We start from the raw sequence: 14,151 nt of genomic DNA on the forward strand, positions 1-14,151 counted from the left end.
GGATTTTAATACCTACCGGTAAATCCTTTTCTCTTAGTCCGTAGAGGATGCTGGGCGCCCGTCCCAGTGCGTACTGTATCTGCAGTTATTAGTTATGGTTACACACAGGTTGTGTTACGTTTATAGTCAGCCTGTTGCTGACATTGTTCATGTCGTTGACTTGAGTTCTGTTGAATGCCACGTTCTGCGGCATGTTTGAGGTGTGAGCTGGTATGTATCTCACCTTAGTTTAACAATAAATCTTTTCCTCGAAATGTCTGTCTCCCTGGGCACAGTTCCTATAACTGGAGTCTGGAGGAGGGGCATAGATGGAGGAGCCAGTGCACACCCTTTCAAAGTCTTAAAGTGCCCATGTCTCATGCGGATCCCGTCTATACCCCATGGTTCTACTGGTGACCCCAGCATCCTCTACGGACTAAGAGAAAAGGATTTACCGGTAGGCATTAAAATCCTATTTTTGTAACAGCGCCCTCCGGTGCATGCACAGGACCTAACCTGCGTGTGCGCGAACGGGTCCTGCGACATAGGACGCAGAGCGGCAGCAGACAGCCAGTGATTAACAGTCTGCTGCCATCTGCCGAGGGGGTGGCAATGGCCTCCGTATGTGAAAACGGAGGCGTGTTGACCGTCTGCGGAGGGGATGTGTTGGTCTCCGTTTGTGAAAACGGAGGCGTGTTGCCGTGATTTAGGGGGAAGAGACCTAAAACGGAGGTTTCCTGGCTTCTCCGACGGGTGATGGTGGGAGAGAGATCCGATGCTATGTCCTAGGAGGTTGCTCAGATCACTACTGCAGCAGGAGGCGTCTACTTGTAATAGACGCCTCCGGTTACATCAACATATAGCTCTATCACTGCTGCTTCCAAGGAAGCCGTGATATCAACTTCATCCACATCTGAATTGACCCCAAGCTGTAGTTTCTGCATAATTTTATAAAAACTGTCTTGATAAGTAGGCCACTTTATAATCTATAGTCATTTTGCACTAAAATAATTTTCTTACTCCCTACTAGTGTCTGTTGTCCACAATAATTCATTTTTGGGGGGAAATAGAGACTCCAAAGAGCACAAAAACTGAAATATTAAACACAACTTTTGACATTATATAAGTAAGACGTTTATTAACCCCAGGCAGTCTGCAGCTGGTTAGGTTCAGGCACGAACGTACTTCATGAGTCATGTGCTCACTATAGCTGTGTATGCCTCCAAAAGCAGAGGGTGTGGCAGACAGAGCCTGCAGCCTTAAGAAAATCATAAGCTACTTAAACAGAGTAGTACAGATTATAGATGTCTATTCAGTACTATAATGCACGCAAAAATATTTCTTTCTCATGTTGTCATGCCAGTCACGAGGAGTTATTCATTCATACTTTGGGCGGACTTTGGGGTGCCTGAGTTGGGTATCTGTTTGGATGGTCGACCATGTTATGGTCGACAGTCATTGGTCGACTGCTATTGATCGACATGGACACATGGTCGACACGTGAAAATGGTCGACACATGAAAAGGTCGACATGCATTTTTCACTTTTTTTTTTTTGTGTGGAACTTTTCCACACTTTACGATCCACGTGGACTACGATTGGGAGCGGTAACCCGCTTCGCTCACCCGAAGCATGGCGAGCAAAGCGGTGCACTAATTGGGGTTCCCCGTCACTTTACACAGAAAACGACACAAAAAAAGTTAAACTCATGTCGACTTTTTCATGTTTCGACCATTTGTCCATGTCGACCTAGTGACTGTCGATTATAACATAGTCGACCATTCATACCGGAACCCCTGAGTTGTGCCACTGCACATTGTGTGCCAGGTATCACTGACTCATTAAGCCTGTATGTTAGCAGGATTGGCTGGTACAGGAGGAAAAGGCAGCTTCCACGTTTATCCCTTGGTTTAAATGTTTTGGCATTTGATAAGTTTCACTGGTGGTAAAGAAAGTATTCAATCCATCTGTTCTAGTTGCATTCAGCCTTTCTCCACAGTCTTCATACACACCCATCAGCTATAGCATTAAAACCACTGACAGGTGAAGTGAATAACATTGATTACCACCTTACAATGGCACCTAGGTGGGATATATTATGCAGCAAGTGATGAGGGGAATGTAGTAAGGTGTGAGAATAAGAAAGTGAGTTTTCCTGTTTTTTTTTTTTTTTTTAAGTGGCAATCATTTACATGGCAAACCCAGGTTGATTTTTTTTTTTTGCAATGTAAATGATTGTCATTTAAAAAAAAAAAACAGGAGAACTCACAAAATCTATCACTTGCTGATGCCGCTTTCAGATCGCAATTTTGGTTCCCACACAGGAATTGGAAACTGGTCCTTCCCGGGTGGAACCCGGCATTTGAAACTTACACACTGGCTTTCTCGACCCGGCACAATGCCGGGTCAGGTTGCCATCACGGACGGGGAGTGGAGCTGGCATCAGGGTTGGGTGCGGAGGTGGCGGTGGGAGAGGAGATCATCTCCACGCCACCTCTGCCTGTGCTGTGAACGGGTCTGTTGTTGCATCGACCCGGCAACCCGTTCACACTGCACATGATCCGGTATTAAACTCGAGAATAACCATTCTTTATTCCCGGTTTGAATTACCGGGTTATTTGTGCGGTGTGAAAGGTATATGATTCTCACACCCTATTACATTCTCCCCCCCCCCATGTGTTGGTAGCAGGAAAAATGGGCAAGTGTAAGGATCTGACCATTTCTGACAAGGGCTAAATTGTGGCCCAAATGCATTAAGCCTAAAAAAGTGATAAAGTGGAGACTCCTAAAGAGTGTTAAAGTACCAGCCAATCAGCTTACGTACTGCCATGGTACAGGCTGTGTTTGAATGATGACAGTTAGGAGCTGATTGGCTGGCCCTTTATTACTCTTTATCCATCTCCACTTTATCACTTTTTAAGGCTTAATGTAGCATCTACAAAATGGCGGGTCTTGTGAGGTGTTCCCAGTAAGCAGTGGTTAATACCAACCAAAAGTTGTCCAAGGAAGCACAACCGGTGAACCGGCGACAGGATCAGGTGGGGTCCAAGGCACATTGATGGACATGGGAAGAGTCAGGTCCTATACGACAGAAGAGCAACTGTAGCACAAATTGCTGAAAGAGTTAATGCTGGTTATGATAGAAAGGTGTTAGGACGTATCCGGTCTATAGGTCTACAGTCAATAGGTCGACCACTAATGGCCGACATGCATTAGGTTGACAGGATCAAAATGTTGACAGTCGAAAAGGTCAACAGAGTCAAAAGGTCAACGTATGGGTTAAGATCTTTTTAATTATTACAACTTTTGCTGCATTTACTATCCATGTAACAAACTATTACCTTTAGTAACCTTGTGAGTGAAGCGGAGCGAGCCACCGCGCCAAAAGCATGATGATTGAAGCGAGCCCACGGGGGGACGCATTTCATCAAACTGACTATCCATGTCACAAACTATCACCACTAGTAACCGCGTGGCGAGCAAAGCCAGCCCGCAAGGGGACGCAGTTCAACAAATTGGTGTAAATTTTTTTTAAAAAAACACAAAACACACAAAATTGACCTTTTGACCCTGTCACCCTTTTACTGTCGACCTAATGACCTGTCTCTCTTTTTAATCTTCTGTATCACACACATGGGGGTAATTCAGAGTTGATCGCAGCAGCAAATTTGTTAGCAGTTGGGCAAAACCATGTGCACTGCAGGGGGGGGGGGGGGGGCAGATATTACATGTGCAGAAAGAGTTAAATTTGGGTGGGTTATATTGTTTCTGTGCAGGGTAAATACTGGCTGCTTTATTTTTACATTGCAATTTAGATTTCAGTTTGAACACACCACACCCAAATCTAACTCTCTGCACATGTTATATCTGCACCCCCTGCAGTGCACATGGTTTTGCCCAACTGCTAACAAATTTGTTGCTGCGATCAACTCTGAATTACCCCCATAGTGCATTGCAGCTTGCAGAGTGTGGAACTGCATAGCTGCAGATGGGTCTCAGTGCCCTTGCTGACCCCTGTCCGCCACTGAAAGTGTCAGAACTGGGCCTCGGAGCAGTGGACAGTGGTGTCCCCGTATGATGAATCTCTCTTCTTTTATTTATTTATTTATTTCCAGTTATTTATATAGCACACACGTATTCCGCATCACATTACAGAGACTATTTGACCATTCACATCAGTCCGTGCCCCAGTGGAGCTTACAATCTATATATGTCATGTGGATGGCCTGGTGCGTATGCATCATTTACCTGGGGAAGAGATGGTACCAGGATGCACTATGGGAAGAAGGCTAGCTCGCAAAGGCAGTGTGATGCTTTGGGCAATGTTCTGTTGAGAAACCTTGGGACGTGGCATTCATATGGATGTTACTGTGACGCGTACCACCTACCTAAACATAGTAGCAGTCCAAGTACACCCCTTTATGGCAGCGGTACTCCCTGATGGCAGTGGTATTTTAAGCAGCATAATGTGCAGTGCCATGCCACAATGCTAACATTGGGGTCATTCCGACCTGATCGTAGCTGTGCTAAATTTAGCACAGGTACGATCACTGACACAGACATGCGGGGAGACGCCCAGCACAGGGCTAGTCCACCCCGCATGTCTGGCCCGGCCCCACTGCACAAGTACAAAAGCATCGCACAGCGGCGATGCTTTTGTACTTGTAGAGTAACTCCCAGCCAGCGCAGCTCCTGCGGCTGGCAGGTAGTTACATTTCGCTGCCAGGGTCGCAGCGGCCGTGTGTGACGTCACGCAGCCGCTGCGGCCCGCACGGTCCGACCACGCCTGCGTTGGCAGGACTGCGCCCCGAAAACGGCAGCCGAATGCTGCCGTGCCGCCCCCTCCCGCCCAGTGACCGCCTCTGCCTGTCAATCAGGCAGAGGCGATAGCTAGGCAGCGTCGGCCTTCTGGCATGCGCAGTTCTGACCCGATCGCACCGCTGCGAAAAACTGCAGCGTGAGATCGTGTCAGAATGACCCCCATTGTTCAGTAATGGTTTACCTGGATAGACCTAAGGACACTGTATGTCCCAGGCGACCCATGGGCCGATGGTATGATATATCATGTGGCCATACACACTGCGTGGACATGTGCTATATTGTTACTCGACACATTCTTCTGCATGCCGCCATCAGCTGGGTCGGCTCATCTGACGTGCACAAGTAGCACCTCAGATGGGACAACACACTGGTGGGAGCGCGCAATCGTGGGTACACACTGAGCGATATGGGTCATTCCGATTCTCACCTCAATGATATATCATCCAACCTTTCGCCTAATGTGTACCTGGCCTTTGAGCAACACGACAAAGAGTTCAAGGCGTGGACTTGGCCTCCAAATTCCCCAGATCTCAATCTGATGCAGCATGTGCAGAATGTGCTGGAAAATCAAGTCTGAGTCATCAAAGAACTTAAGGGATCTGCTGGTATGTCTTGGTGCCAGATACCACAGGACACCGTCGGAGTTCTTGTGCAGTCCATGCCTTGACAGGTGGCACAAGGCGGACCTACACAGTATTAGGCAGGTGGTTTTAATATTTGGCTGATCGTTGTAGGCCTGTAATAAATTGGGTATTTCACTTGTATGGGACTTTTTTTTCTGTGCAAAGTTGTCATGAACTGTGATTTACATAAAGATAATGAACTTGGATACATGTATTATGTATTTTTCTGCTGTGTAGAAACTCTATGCGTTTATTACACTCAGAGGTAATGACCCCCTACTGTACTTCATTTCACATTGTGAAATCTTTCAGGACATAGTTGTATCATGTTTGGCCTCTAGGCTATCCTGTGAGCCTCCTGTGTGTGTGACCCTACATGTTATCATGTATGCATGGCTCCCTGAATCACTGGCCTAGGCTGCAGGGAGTCTTCCTCACGTTTGCATTGTCTCTCACAGATGAGAGGTTTCCTTAGTCGATTGTGTTACACATCTTGTACCCTCCCAGCCTGGTTTAACTTGTTCTGTACATTTTTGTTTTTGCTTTGTATCAGGAGGGAACTTGCCGCATTACCTCTCTGAGAGCTATTAGAAGCAGGATTGTGATTTTTTTTTTTTTTTATGCTGTGTTATTGAGATATAAGTATTCTACAATTATTTTTTTCCGTTCCACCTGCAAATATCAGAAACTGAGCCCGTATAATTATTTTTTGACGCTCACAGTACTCCTAACAGCAAGAATATGTCACAGGACAGTGTCTGCCCATCCTGCACCCTTTGTCTATGGAGATTACACAGTTGTTCGTGCAAAAAAAAGAAGAGAGAAACTTCATCTGTGGTGAGTCAGTAGGCTAATATCTCCAACAATTTCATCTTGGTTGTATTCTAGGGAGAGATAAAGTACAGTATAAAGACACAACAATTTGGGAAGTTGCTGCATAATTTTGGTGTAAGATGTCCAGAAACAGTATTTTAGCAATTCAAAACTCTAATTTGATGAATGTTTATTTGACTATTTTTTATTTGTTTTATTATGATTTCATTGTAATTATTATTTAGTTGGGTACTACTTTTTAGGATGTACATTCATTAACTTTTTATTACTTAATGGGGTTAATAAATGCATATGATTGTTTTGCATGCATTTCACATTTTTACATGTTTGAGGATTGAATATATATAAATTTTTATATACTTCAGCATATTGTCTAAATGTGTAATATTGTCTGCAATGATGAAGACAACATAAGAGAAAATTACAGATCAGATGAGAACATTTGTTTTACAGAGGAATTGAAAATGTTCTGTAGTAAAGAGGTATACTTCTAATCGTGTTTGGCAGTTATGTCACTTTAAAAAAACAAAAACAAATGTTCACTTACATATTTAAACAGTTTTTTTTCTTGCTGGTATCACAAAATATAATTTGAGCTGAGAACTATTATATTTATTAGGAAAGGAGGGAGGATATGGTTGTAATTGAACAGACAAAACAAATGAAAATGAGGAGGAGCTGAAATAATAGACAAAATTCAGAGCAGTTGGAAAATTTTGCCAGGTGTAGGAATACTTTGCTGGAATGGACTACTATTAATCCTATATACTAAAAGGATGACGCTGCTCCTCACCATTATGGGGCGAATTAAAGGGTTTTGCTCGCTGACGGCCACTAGATTGCACTCGACAGAGCAATTAAAGTTTTTCTCCATTCGGGCGCACACAGCCGTTGGAGCTGACATTACTGTTATGTTGTTCCATCGTTTTGATGGACTGGTATCTAGTTTTATTAATATTTTATTTATCTCTCAAAGCAGTATACTTTATTTAGTTAAGTTTGGCTGAATGATCCTTTTCATCTGTAAAGATATTGCAATGTGCAGAGATTAGCTGCTGTAAGAATTAATTAAAAATAATAAAACCTAATTATGTTTAGCACCACCTCTGCAGCACATACAGTAGCATTACCTGGAAAATTAGCTGGTCTTAATATGTATCCGTTGTACAGAAAGATCCAAAAGAAACAACAATATTTCTTTAACGTCCTAGTGGATGCTGGGGACTCCGTAAGGACCATGGGGAATAGACGGGCTCCGCAGGAGACAGGGCACTTTAAGAAAGAATTTGGATACTGGTGTGCTCTGGCTCCTCCCTCTATGTCCCTCCTCCAGACCTCAGTTTGTTAGGTTTTTTTATTTTCAGAGAGATCTGCTGGCAACAGACTCTCTACTACGTGGGACTGAGGGGAGAGAAGCAGCCCTACTCACTGAAGATAGGTCCTGCTTCTTAGGCTACTGGACACCATTAGCTCCAGAGGGATCGTACACAGGATCGCACCCTTGGTCGTCCGATCCCGGAGCCGCGCCGCCGCCCCCCTCGCAGAGCCGGAAGACAGAAGCCGGTGACAGAAGCAAGAAGACTTCGAAATCGGCGGCAGAAGACTCCAGTCTTCATATGAGGTCGCGCACAGCACTGCAGCTGTGCGCCATTGCTCCCACACTAAACTTACATACTCCAGTCTCTGTAGGGTGCAGGGGGGGGGGGGGGGGGGGCCCTAGGCAGCAATTAGAGACCTCCCGGCAAAAGTGGGCATATATACAGTTGGGCACTGTATATATGCATGGGCCCCCGCCATATTTTTACACAAAAACGCGGGACAGAAGCCCGCCGCTGAGGGGGCGGGGCTTCTTCCTCAGCACTCACCAGCGCCACAGCTCCGCTGAGAGGAAGCTCACCAGGCTCTCCCCTGCAGAATCACGGTAGAAGAGGGTAAAAAGAGAGGGGGGGCACATAAATTTGGCGCAAAAACAGTATATACAGCAGCTACTGGGTTAACACTAAGTTACTGTGTGATTCTTGGGACATATAGCGCTGGGGTGTGTGCTGGCATACTCTCTCTCTGTCTCTCCAAAGGGCCTTGTGGGGGAACTGTCTTCAAATAGAGCATCCCCTGTGTGTGTGGTGTGTCGGTACGTTTGTGTCGGCATGTTTGACGAGGAAGGCTATGTGGAAACAGAGCGGGAGCAAATGAATGTGGGGTCGCCGCCGACACCCGATTGGATGGATACGTGGAAGGTTTTAAATGATAATGTTACTTCCTTGCATAAAAGGTTGGATAAAGCTGAAGCCTTGGGACAGACGGGGTCTCAGCCCATGCCTGATCCTATGTCGCAGAGGCCGTCAGGGTCTCAGAGCGCCCACTATCCCAAATTGTTGACACAGATATCGACACGGATTCTGACTCCAGTGTCGATGGCGATGATGCAAAGTCACAGCCTAAAATGGCTAAAGCCATCCGTTACATGATTATAGCAATGAAAGATGTGTTGCACATCACAGAGGAAACCCCAGTCCCTGACAAGAGGGTTTATATGTATGGGGAAAAAGGCAAGAGGTGTCCTTTCCCCCTTCACATGAGTTAAATGAGTTATGTGAAAAGGCTTGGGAATCTCCAGATAGGAAACTGCAGATTTCCAAACGGATGCTTATGGCGTATCCTTTCCCGCCAACGGACAGGTTACGCTGGGAATCCTCCCCTAGGGAGGACAAAGCTCTCACACGCTTATCCAAGAGGGTAGCCCTGCCGTCACAGGATACGGCCACCCTAAAAGATGCTGCGGATAGAAAGCAGGAGGGTATCCTGAAGTCCATTTATACACATTCAGGTACCTTACTAAGGCCGGCGATTGCGTCGGCCTGGATGTGTAGTGCTGTAGCAGCATGGACAGATACCTTATCTGAGGAACTTGATACCTTGGACAAGGATACTATATTACTAACCCTGGGGCATATAAAAGACGCTGTCCTATATATAAGAGATGCTCAAACAGACATTAGCCTACTGGGCTCTAGAATAAATGCAATGTCGATTTCTGCCAGAAGGGTCCTGTGGACTCGGCAATGGACAGGTGATGCCGACTCAAAAAGGCACATGGAGGTTTTACCTTACAAGGGTGAGGAATTGTTTGGGGACGGTCTCTCGGACCTGGTCTCCACAGCTACGGCTGGAAAGTCAAATTTTTTTGCCATATGTTCCCTCACAACCTAAGAAATCACCGTATTACCAAATGCAGTCCTTTCGATCACAAAGAGGCAAGAAAGTCCGTGGTGCGTCCTTTCTTGCCAGAGGCAGGGGTAGAGGAAAGAAGCTGCACAATACAGCTAGTTCCCAGGAACAGAAGTCCTCCCCGGCTTCCACTAAATCCACCGCATGACGCTGGGGCTCCACAGGCAGAGCTAGGCCCGGTGGGGGCGCGTCTCTGAAATTTCAGCCACAAGTGGGTTCACTCCCAGGTGGATCCCTGGGCTATAGAGATTGTGTCTCAGGGATACAAGCTGGAATTCGAAGAGATGCCCCCTCACCGTTACCTCAAATCGGCCCTGCCAGCTTCCCCCTTAGAGAGGGAGATAGTGTTAGCTGCAATTCACAAATTGTATCTTCAGCAGGTGGTGGTAAAGGTTCCCCTCCTTCAACAGGGAAGGGGTTACTATTTGACCTTGTTTGTGGTACCGAAACTGGACGGTTCGGTCAGACCCATATTGAATTTAAAATCCCTGAACATATACTTGAAAAGGTTCAAGTTCAAGATGGAATCGCTCAGAGCGGTCATCGCAAGCCTGGAGGAGGGGGATTTTATGGTGTCTCTGGACATAAAGGATGCTTACCTTCATGTCCCCATTTATCCATCTCATCAGGCGTACCTCAGATTTGTGGTACAGGATTGTCATTACCAATTCCAGACGTTGCCGTTTGGTCTCTCCACGGCACCGAGAATATTTACCAAGGTAATGGCGGAAATGATGGTGCTCCTGCGACGGCAAGGAGTCACAATTATCCCATACTTGGACGATCTCCTCATAAAGGCGAGGTCCAGAGAGCAGTTGCTGATCAGCGTGGCACGCTCTCGGGAAGTGTTACAACAGCACGGCTGGATTCTGAATATTCCAAAGTCGCAGTTGATTCCTACGACTCGTCTGCCCTTCCTGGGCATGATTCTGGACACAGGCCAGAAGAGGGTTTATCTCCCGATGGAGAAGGCTCAGGAGCTCATGACACTGGTCAGAGACCTATTAAAACCAAAACAGGTGTCGGTGCATCACTGCACGCGAGTCCTGGGAAAGATGGTGGCATGATACGATGCCATTCCCTTCAGAAGGTTCCATGCGAGGACTTTTCAATGGGATCTGTTGGACAAGTGGTCCGGATCACATCTACAAATGCATCGGCTGATCACCCTATCCCCCAGGGCCAGGGCGTCTCTCCTGTGGTGGTTGCAGAGTGCTCACCTTCTCGAGGGCCGCAGATTCGGCATTCAGGATTGGGTCCTGGTGACCACGGACGCAAGCCTCAGAGGGTGGGGAGCAGTCACACAGGGAAGAAATTTCCAAGGTCTGTGGTCAAGTCAGGAGACTTGCCTTCACATCAACATCCTGGAACTAAGGGCAATATACAACGCCCTACGTCAAGCGGAGACCCTGCTTCGCGACCGACCGGTGCTGATTCAGTCAGACAACATCACCGCAGTGGCTCATGTAAACCGCCAAGGCGGCACAAGGAGCAGGGTGGCGATGGCGGTAGCCACCAGAATTCTTAGCTGGGCGGAAAAACACGTAAGCGCACTGTCAGCAGTGTTCATTCCGGGAGTGGACAACTGGGAAGCAGACTTCCTCAGCAGGCACGACCTCCACCCGGGAGAGTGGGGACTTCATCAAGAAGTCTTCACGCAGATTGCAAGTCGGTGGGAACTGCCACAAGTAGACATGATGGCATCCCGCCTCAACAAAAAGCTACAGAGGTATTGCGCCAGGCCAAGAGACCCTCAGGCGATAGCTGTAGACGCACTAGTGACACCGTGGGTGTTCCAGTCGGTCTATGTATTTCCTCCTCTTCCTCTCATACCCAAGGTGCTGAGAATCAGAAGAAGAAGAGGAGTGAGAACAATACTCATTGTTCCGGATTTGCCAAGAAGGACTTGGTATCCAGAGCTGCAAGAAATGATCACAGAGGACCCATGGCCTCTGCCTCTAAGACAGGACTTGTTGCAACAGGGGCCCTGTCTGTTCCAAGACTTACCGCGGCTGCGTTTGACTGCATGGCGGTTGAACGCCGGATCCTAGCAGAAAAAGGCATTCCGGATGAGGTTATTCCTACGCTGATAAAGGCTAGGAAGGACGTGACGGCTAAACTTTATCACCGTATATGGGGAAAATATATTGCTTGGTGTGAGGCCAGGAATGCCCCTACGGAGGAATTCCAGCGGGGCCGTTTCCTTCACTTCCTACAATCGGGAGTGACTTTGGGCCTAAAATTGGGTTCCATTAAGGTCCAGATTTCGTCCCTATCCATTTTCTTTCAAAAAGAACTGGCTTCTCTTCCTGAAGTTCAGACATTTGTAAAGGGAGTGCTGCATATTCAGCCCCCTTTTGTGCCTCCAGTGGCACCTTGGGATCTTAACGTGGTGTTGAGTTTCCTGAAGTCACCACGTGGAAGGTGGTCATGCTATTAGCTTTGGCTTCAGCTAGGTGTGTGTCAGAATTAGCGGCTTTGTCACATAAAAGCCCTTATCTAGTTTTCCTTATGGACAGGGCGGAATTGCGGACCCGTCCGCAATTTCTGCCAAAAGTGGTGTCATCTTGTCAAAGTCGAAAAATATCGTAATCCACAATGCCTTATACTAACCCCAATGCACATGCCCGCTGCTCGTGCATTCAGTCTGCCGTACGTGCACATGTCCGCAAATTGCGTACACTCGCTCCGGCGATTACGCGCGGTATATGCGTATTTACGGTAGAGTTTATGAGCTTGTAGCGGGCGACTTGTTTATAGCATAGTTAACTAAAATAGTGCGTTTTGTAGCTAATGTTCCCTTTAATAATGTCAGCAAGTATGTTTAGTGTAAATGGTTCGTGGACATGGGAATTCCTCTTTGCATGATACGAAGGGTCTGACAAAGGTTGAACAGTGGTGTCTAGTACCTAACTGAAGAGTATTTTATAGAAACAATCCGGTGTTGGTTAGGAAGAGATTAATCGCTCCTGCGTATAGTTATGTCTATAAGAAGTTTGTGGACATTTACTGTATTTGCAGTTCATTATCCATGCGGCGGGAATCCTGTGGATACCTCCCACCTGAGCAGTTTGAAATAGTCACAGCCCACCTGTTCAAATCCACCTATGACCTTTTGTTATAGTGCAGAGAGACATTCCTGTGTCCAATGAACAATGAGATTGTAGGGCCCATTGTAGTGTACTGTATGTTGTGTATATAAAGGCCACTGTCCCCTGACCGGCCAGTACTCTCTCTCATCAACATTTATCTGTCGGATAATTGGAGGACTGGATCCGGTTGCGCTAGCGAGTGTTTCCCCCGTATGGTATGTTTCTCTGTGGCCACTTTGTTACCCGTTTAATGTAAGCCATTCATTCTTATTCTATGTATTTGTGTTTGCGTTCGTTCGCCATTGTGTATATTTCTGTCTAGTTATTCTGTTTAGTTATTAATGTTAGGACTGTAGTGTATAAGCTGTAAACTGTTTTTTTTTTCCCTTTTACATACTAAAATCATCTAGTAAGGTGTTGGAACCGTAACAAGTGTTTGTGTGATTCATCATATAAGTGCTAAGGGTTTCAGAGCATCTCAAATTGCTCAAACAGCTTGCATACTCACAAAGGTTCAGTGTTACACCATTATAGTACCACGGTATTAAGGTTTACAGTGTAAGCATATTCTCTGTTTAAGGTTTAAAAAGGATATTGTCTGTGTGTACGCTCGCTGTGTGTATTCCGTACACCCAGCGTAGTGTGTGTATGTAACTTGCGTACCACGTGCAAGGTCTTTGTACGCAAATAGCGTACAAAGTGCGTAGCACGTGCACGAGGTTTAGCGGCCATTACGGCTTTACGGTATTAGTAAATAGCTTGTGTTAAAGGATAAATATTTAGCTTTATCAATTGGGGACTCGTCCGGTCCACCTCATATCCGCAGTCAGGCGAAAACGCGCAGACTTTATCGATCAGCAAAGGGCGGAAAGGTAGTATCCCCTGTATCCGTGTTTGTGGTTGGGGATACAGTAGCGCTGATCGGATAAGCGTCTGCGTCTGCTTTGCTTGGTTTGTAGGGATGCTGGTGAGATCCGAGGAAGGTAAGAACATACAGCTATTGTTTTAAATCTGTTTTCTTTCTCTCTCTCTCTCTCTCTCTCTCTGTTTGGCGCCAATTGCGCACACAATACACGCATATTACGGCTTTACGGTATTAGTAAATAGCTTGTGTTAAAGGATAAATATTTAGCTTTATCAATTTGGGACTCGTCCGGTCCACCTCATATCCGCAGTCAGGCGAAAACGCGCAGACTTTATCGATCAGCAAAGGGCGGAAAGGTAGTATCCCCTGTATCCGTGTTTGTGGTTGGGGATACAGTAGTGCTGATCGGATAAGCGTCTGCGTCTGCTTTGCTTGGTTTGTAGGGATGCTGGTGAGATCCGAGGAAGGTAAGAACATACAGCTATTGTTTTAAATCTGTTTTCTTTCTCTCTCTCTCTCTCTCTGTTTGGCGCCAATTGCGCACACAATACACGCACACACACCTGTATTTTTATTTTGTGTATTTTCGCATAGTCACTCTCTTGTTGCCATTAGAATTGATTGTTAGACACGTGCTGAGGAAATTTGGTGCTATTTAGTTGAGATTATAAAAGTAATATTTAAGGGAATAATTGTAAAGGGCACGCAC

At 46.2% G+C, this 14,151-nt stretch overlaps 1 protein-coding gene across 4 annotated transcripts in view; it reads left to right on the forward strand.

Annotated features, from left to right (window-relative positions):
• Window positions 1-14,151, forward strand: part of GDPD2 (glycerophosphodiester phosphodiesterase domain containing 2) — a 375,381-nt gene that overhangs the window by 24,219 nt on the left and 337,011 nt on the right. For 2 of the 4 annotated variants that reach the window (XM_063937108.1, XM_063937106.1), the window contains exon 2: window positions 6,146-6,260. The exons of 1 other annotated variant lie outside the window; for it this stretch is intronic. In XM_063937108.1, the coding sequence (XP_063793178.1) occupies window positions 6,165-6,260 (96 nt within the window). In that variant the 5' untranslated portion in view covers window positions 6,146-6,164. Of the gene's footprint in view, window positions 1-6,145; window positions 6,261-6,622; window positions 6,740-14,151 lie in introns of those variants that run through there. One more of the 4 variants, XM_063937107.1, reaches the window with a different exon arrangement.

Source organism: Pseudophryne corroboree, chromosome 8, assembly GCF_028390025.1.
Source record: "Pseudophryne corroboree isolate aPseCor3 chromosome 8, aPseCor3.hap2, whole genome shotgun sequence".
In the NCBI taxonomy this organism is placed as follows: Eukaryota; Metazoa; Chordata; class Amphibia; order Anura; family Myobatrachidae; genus Pseudophryne; species Pseudophryne corroboree.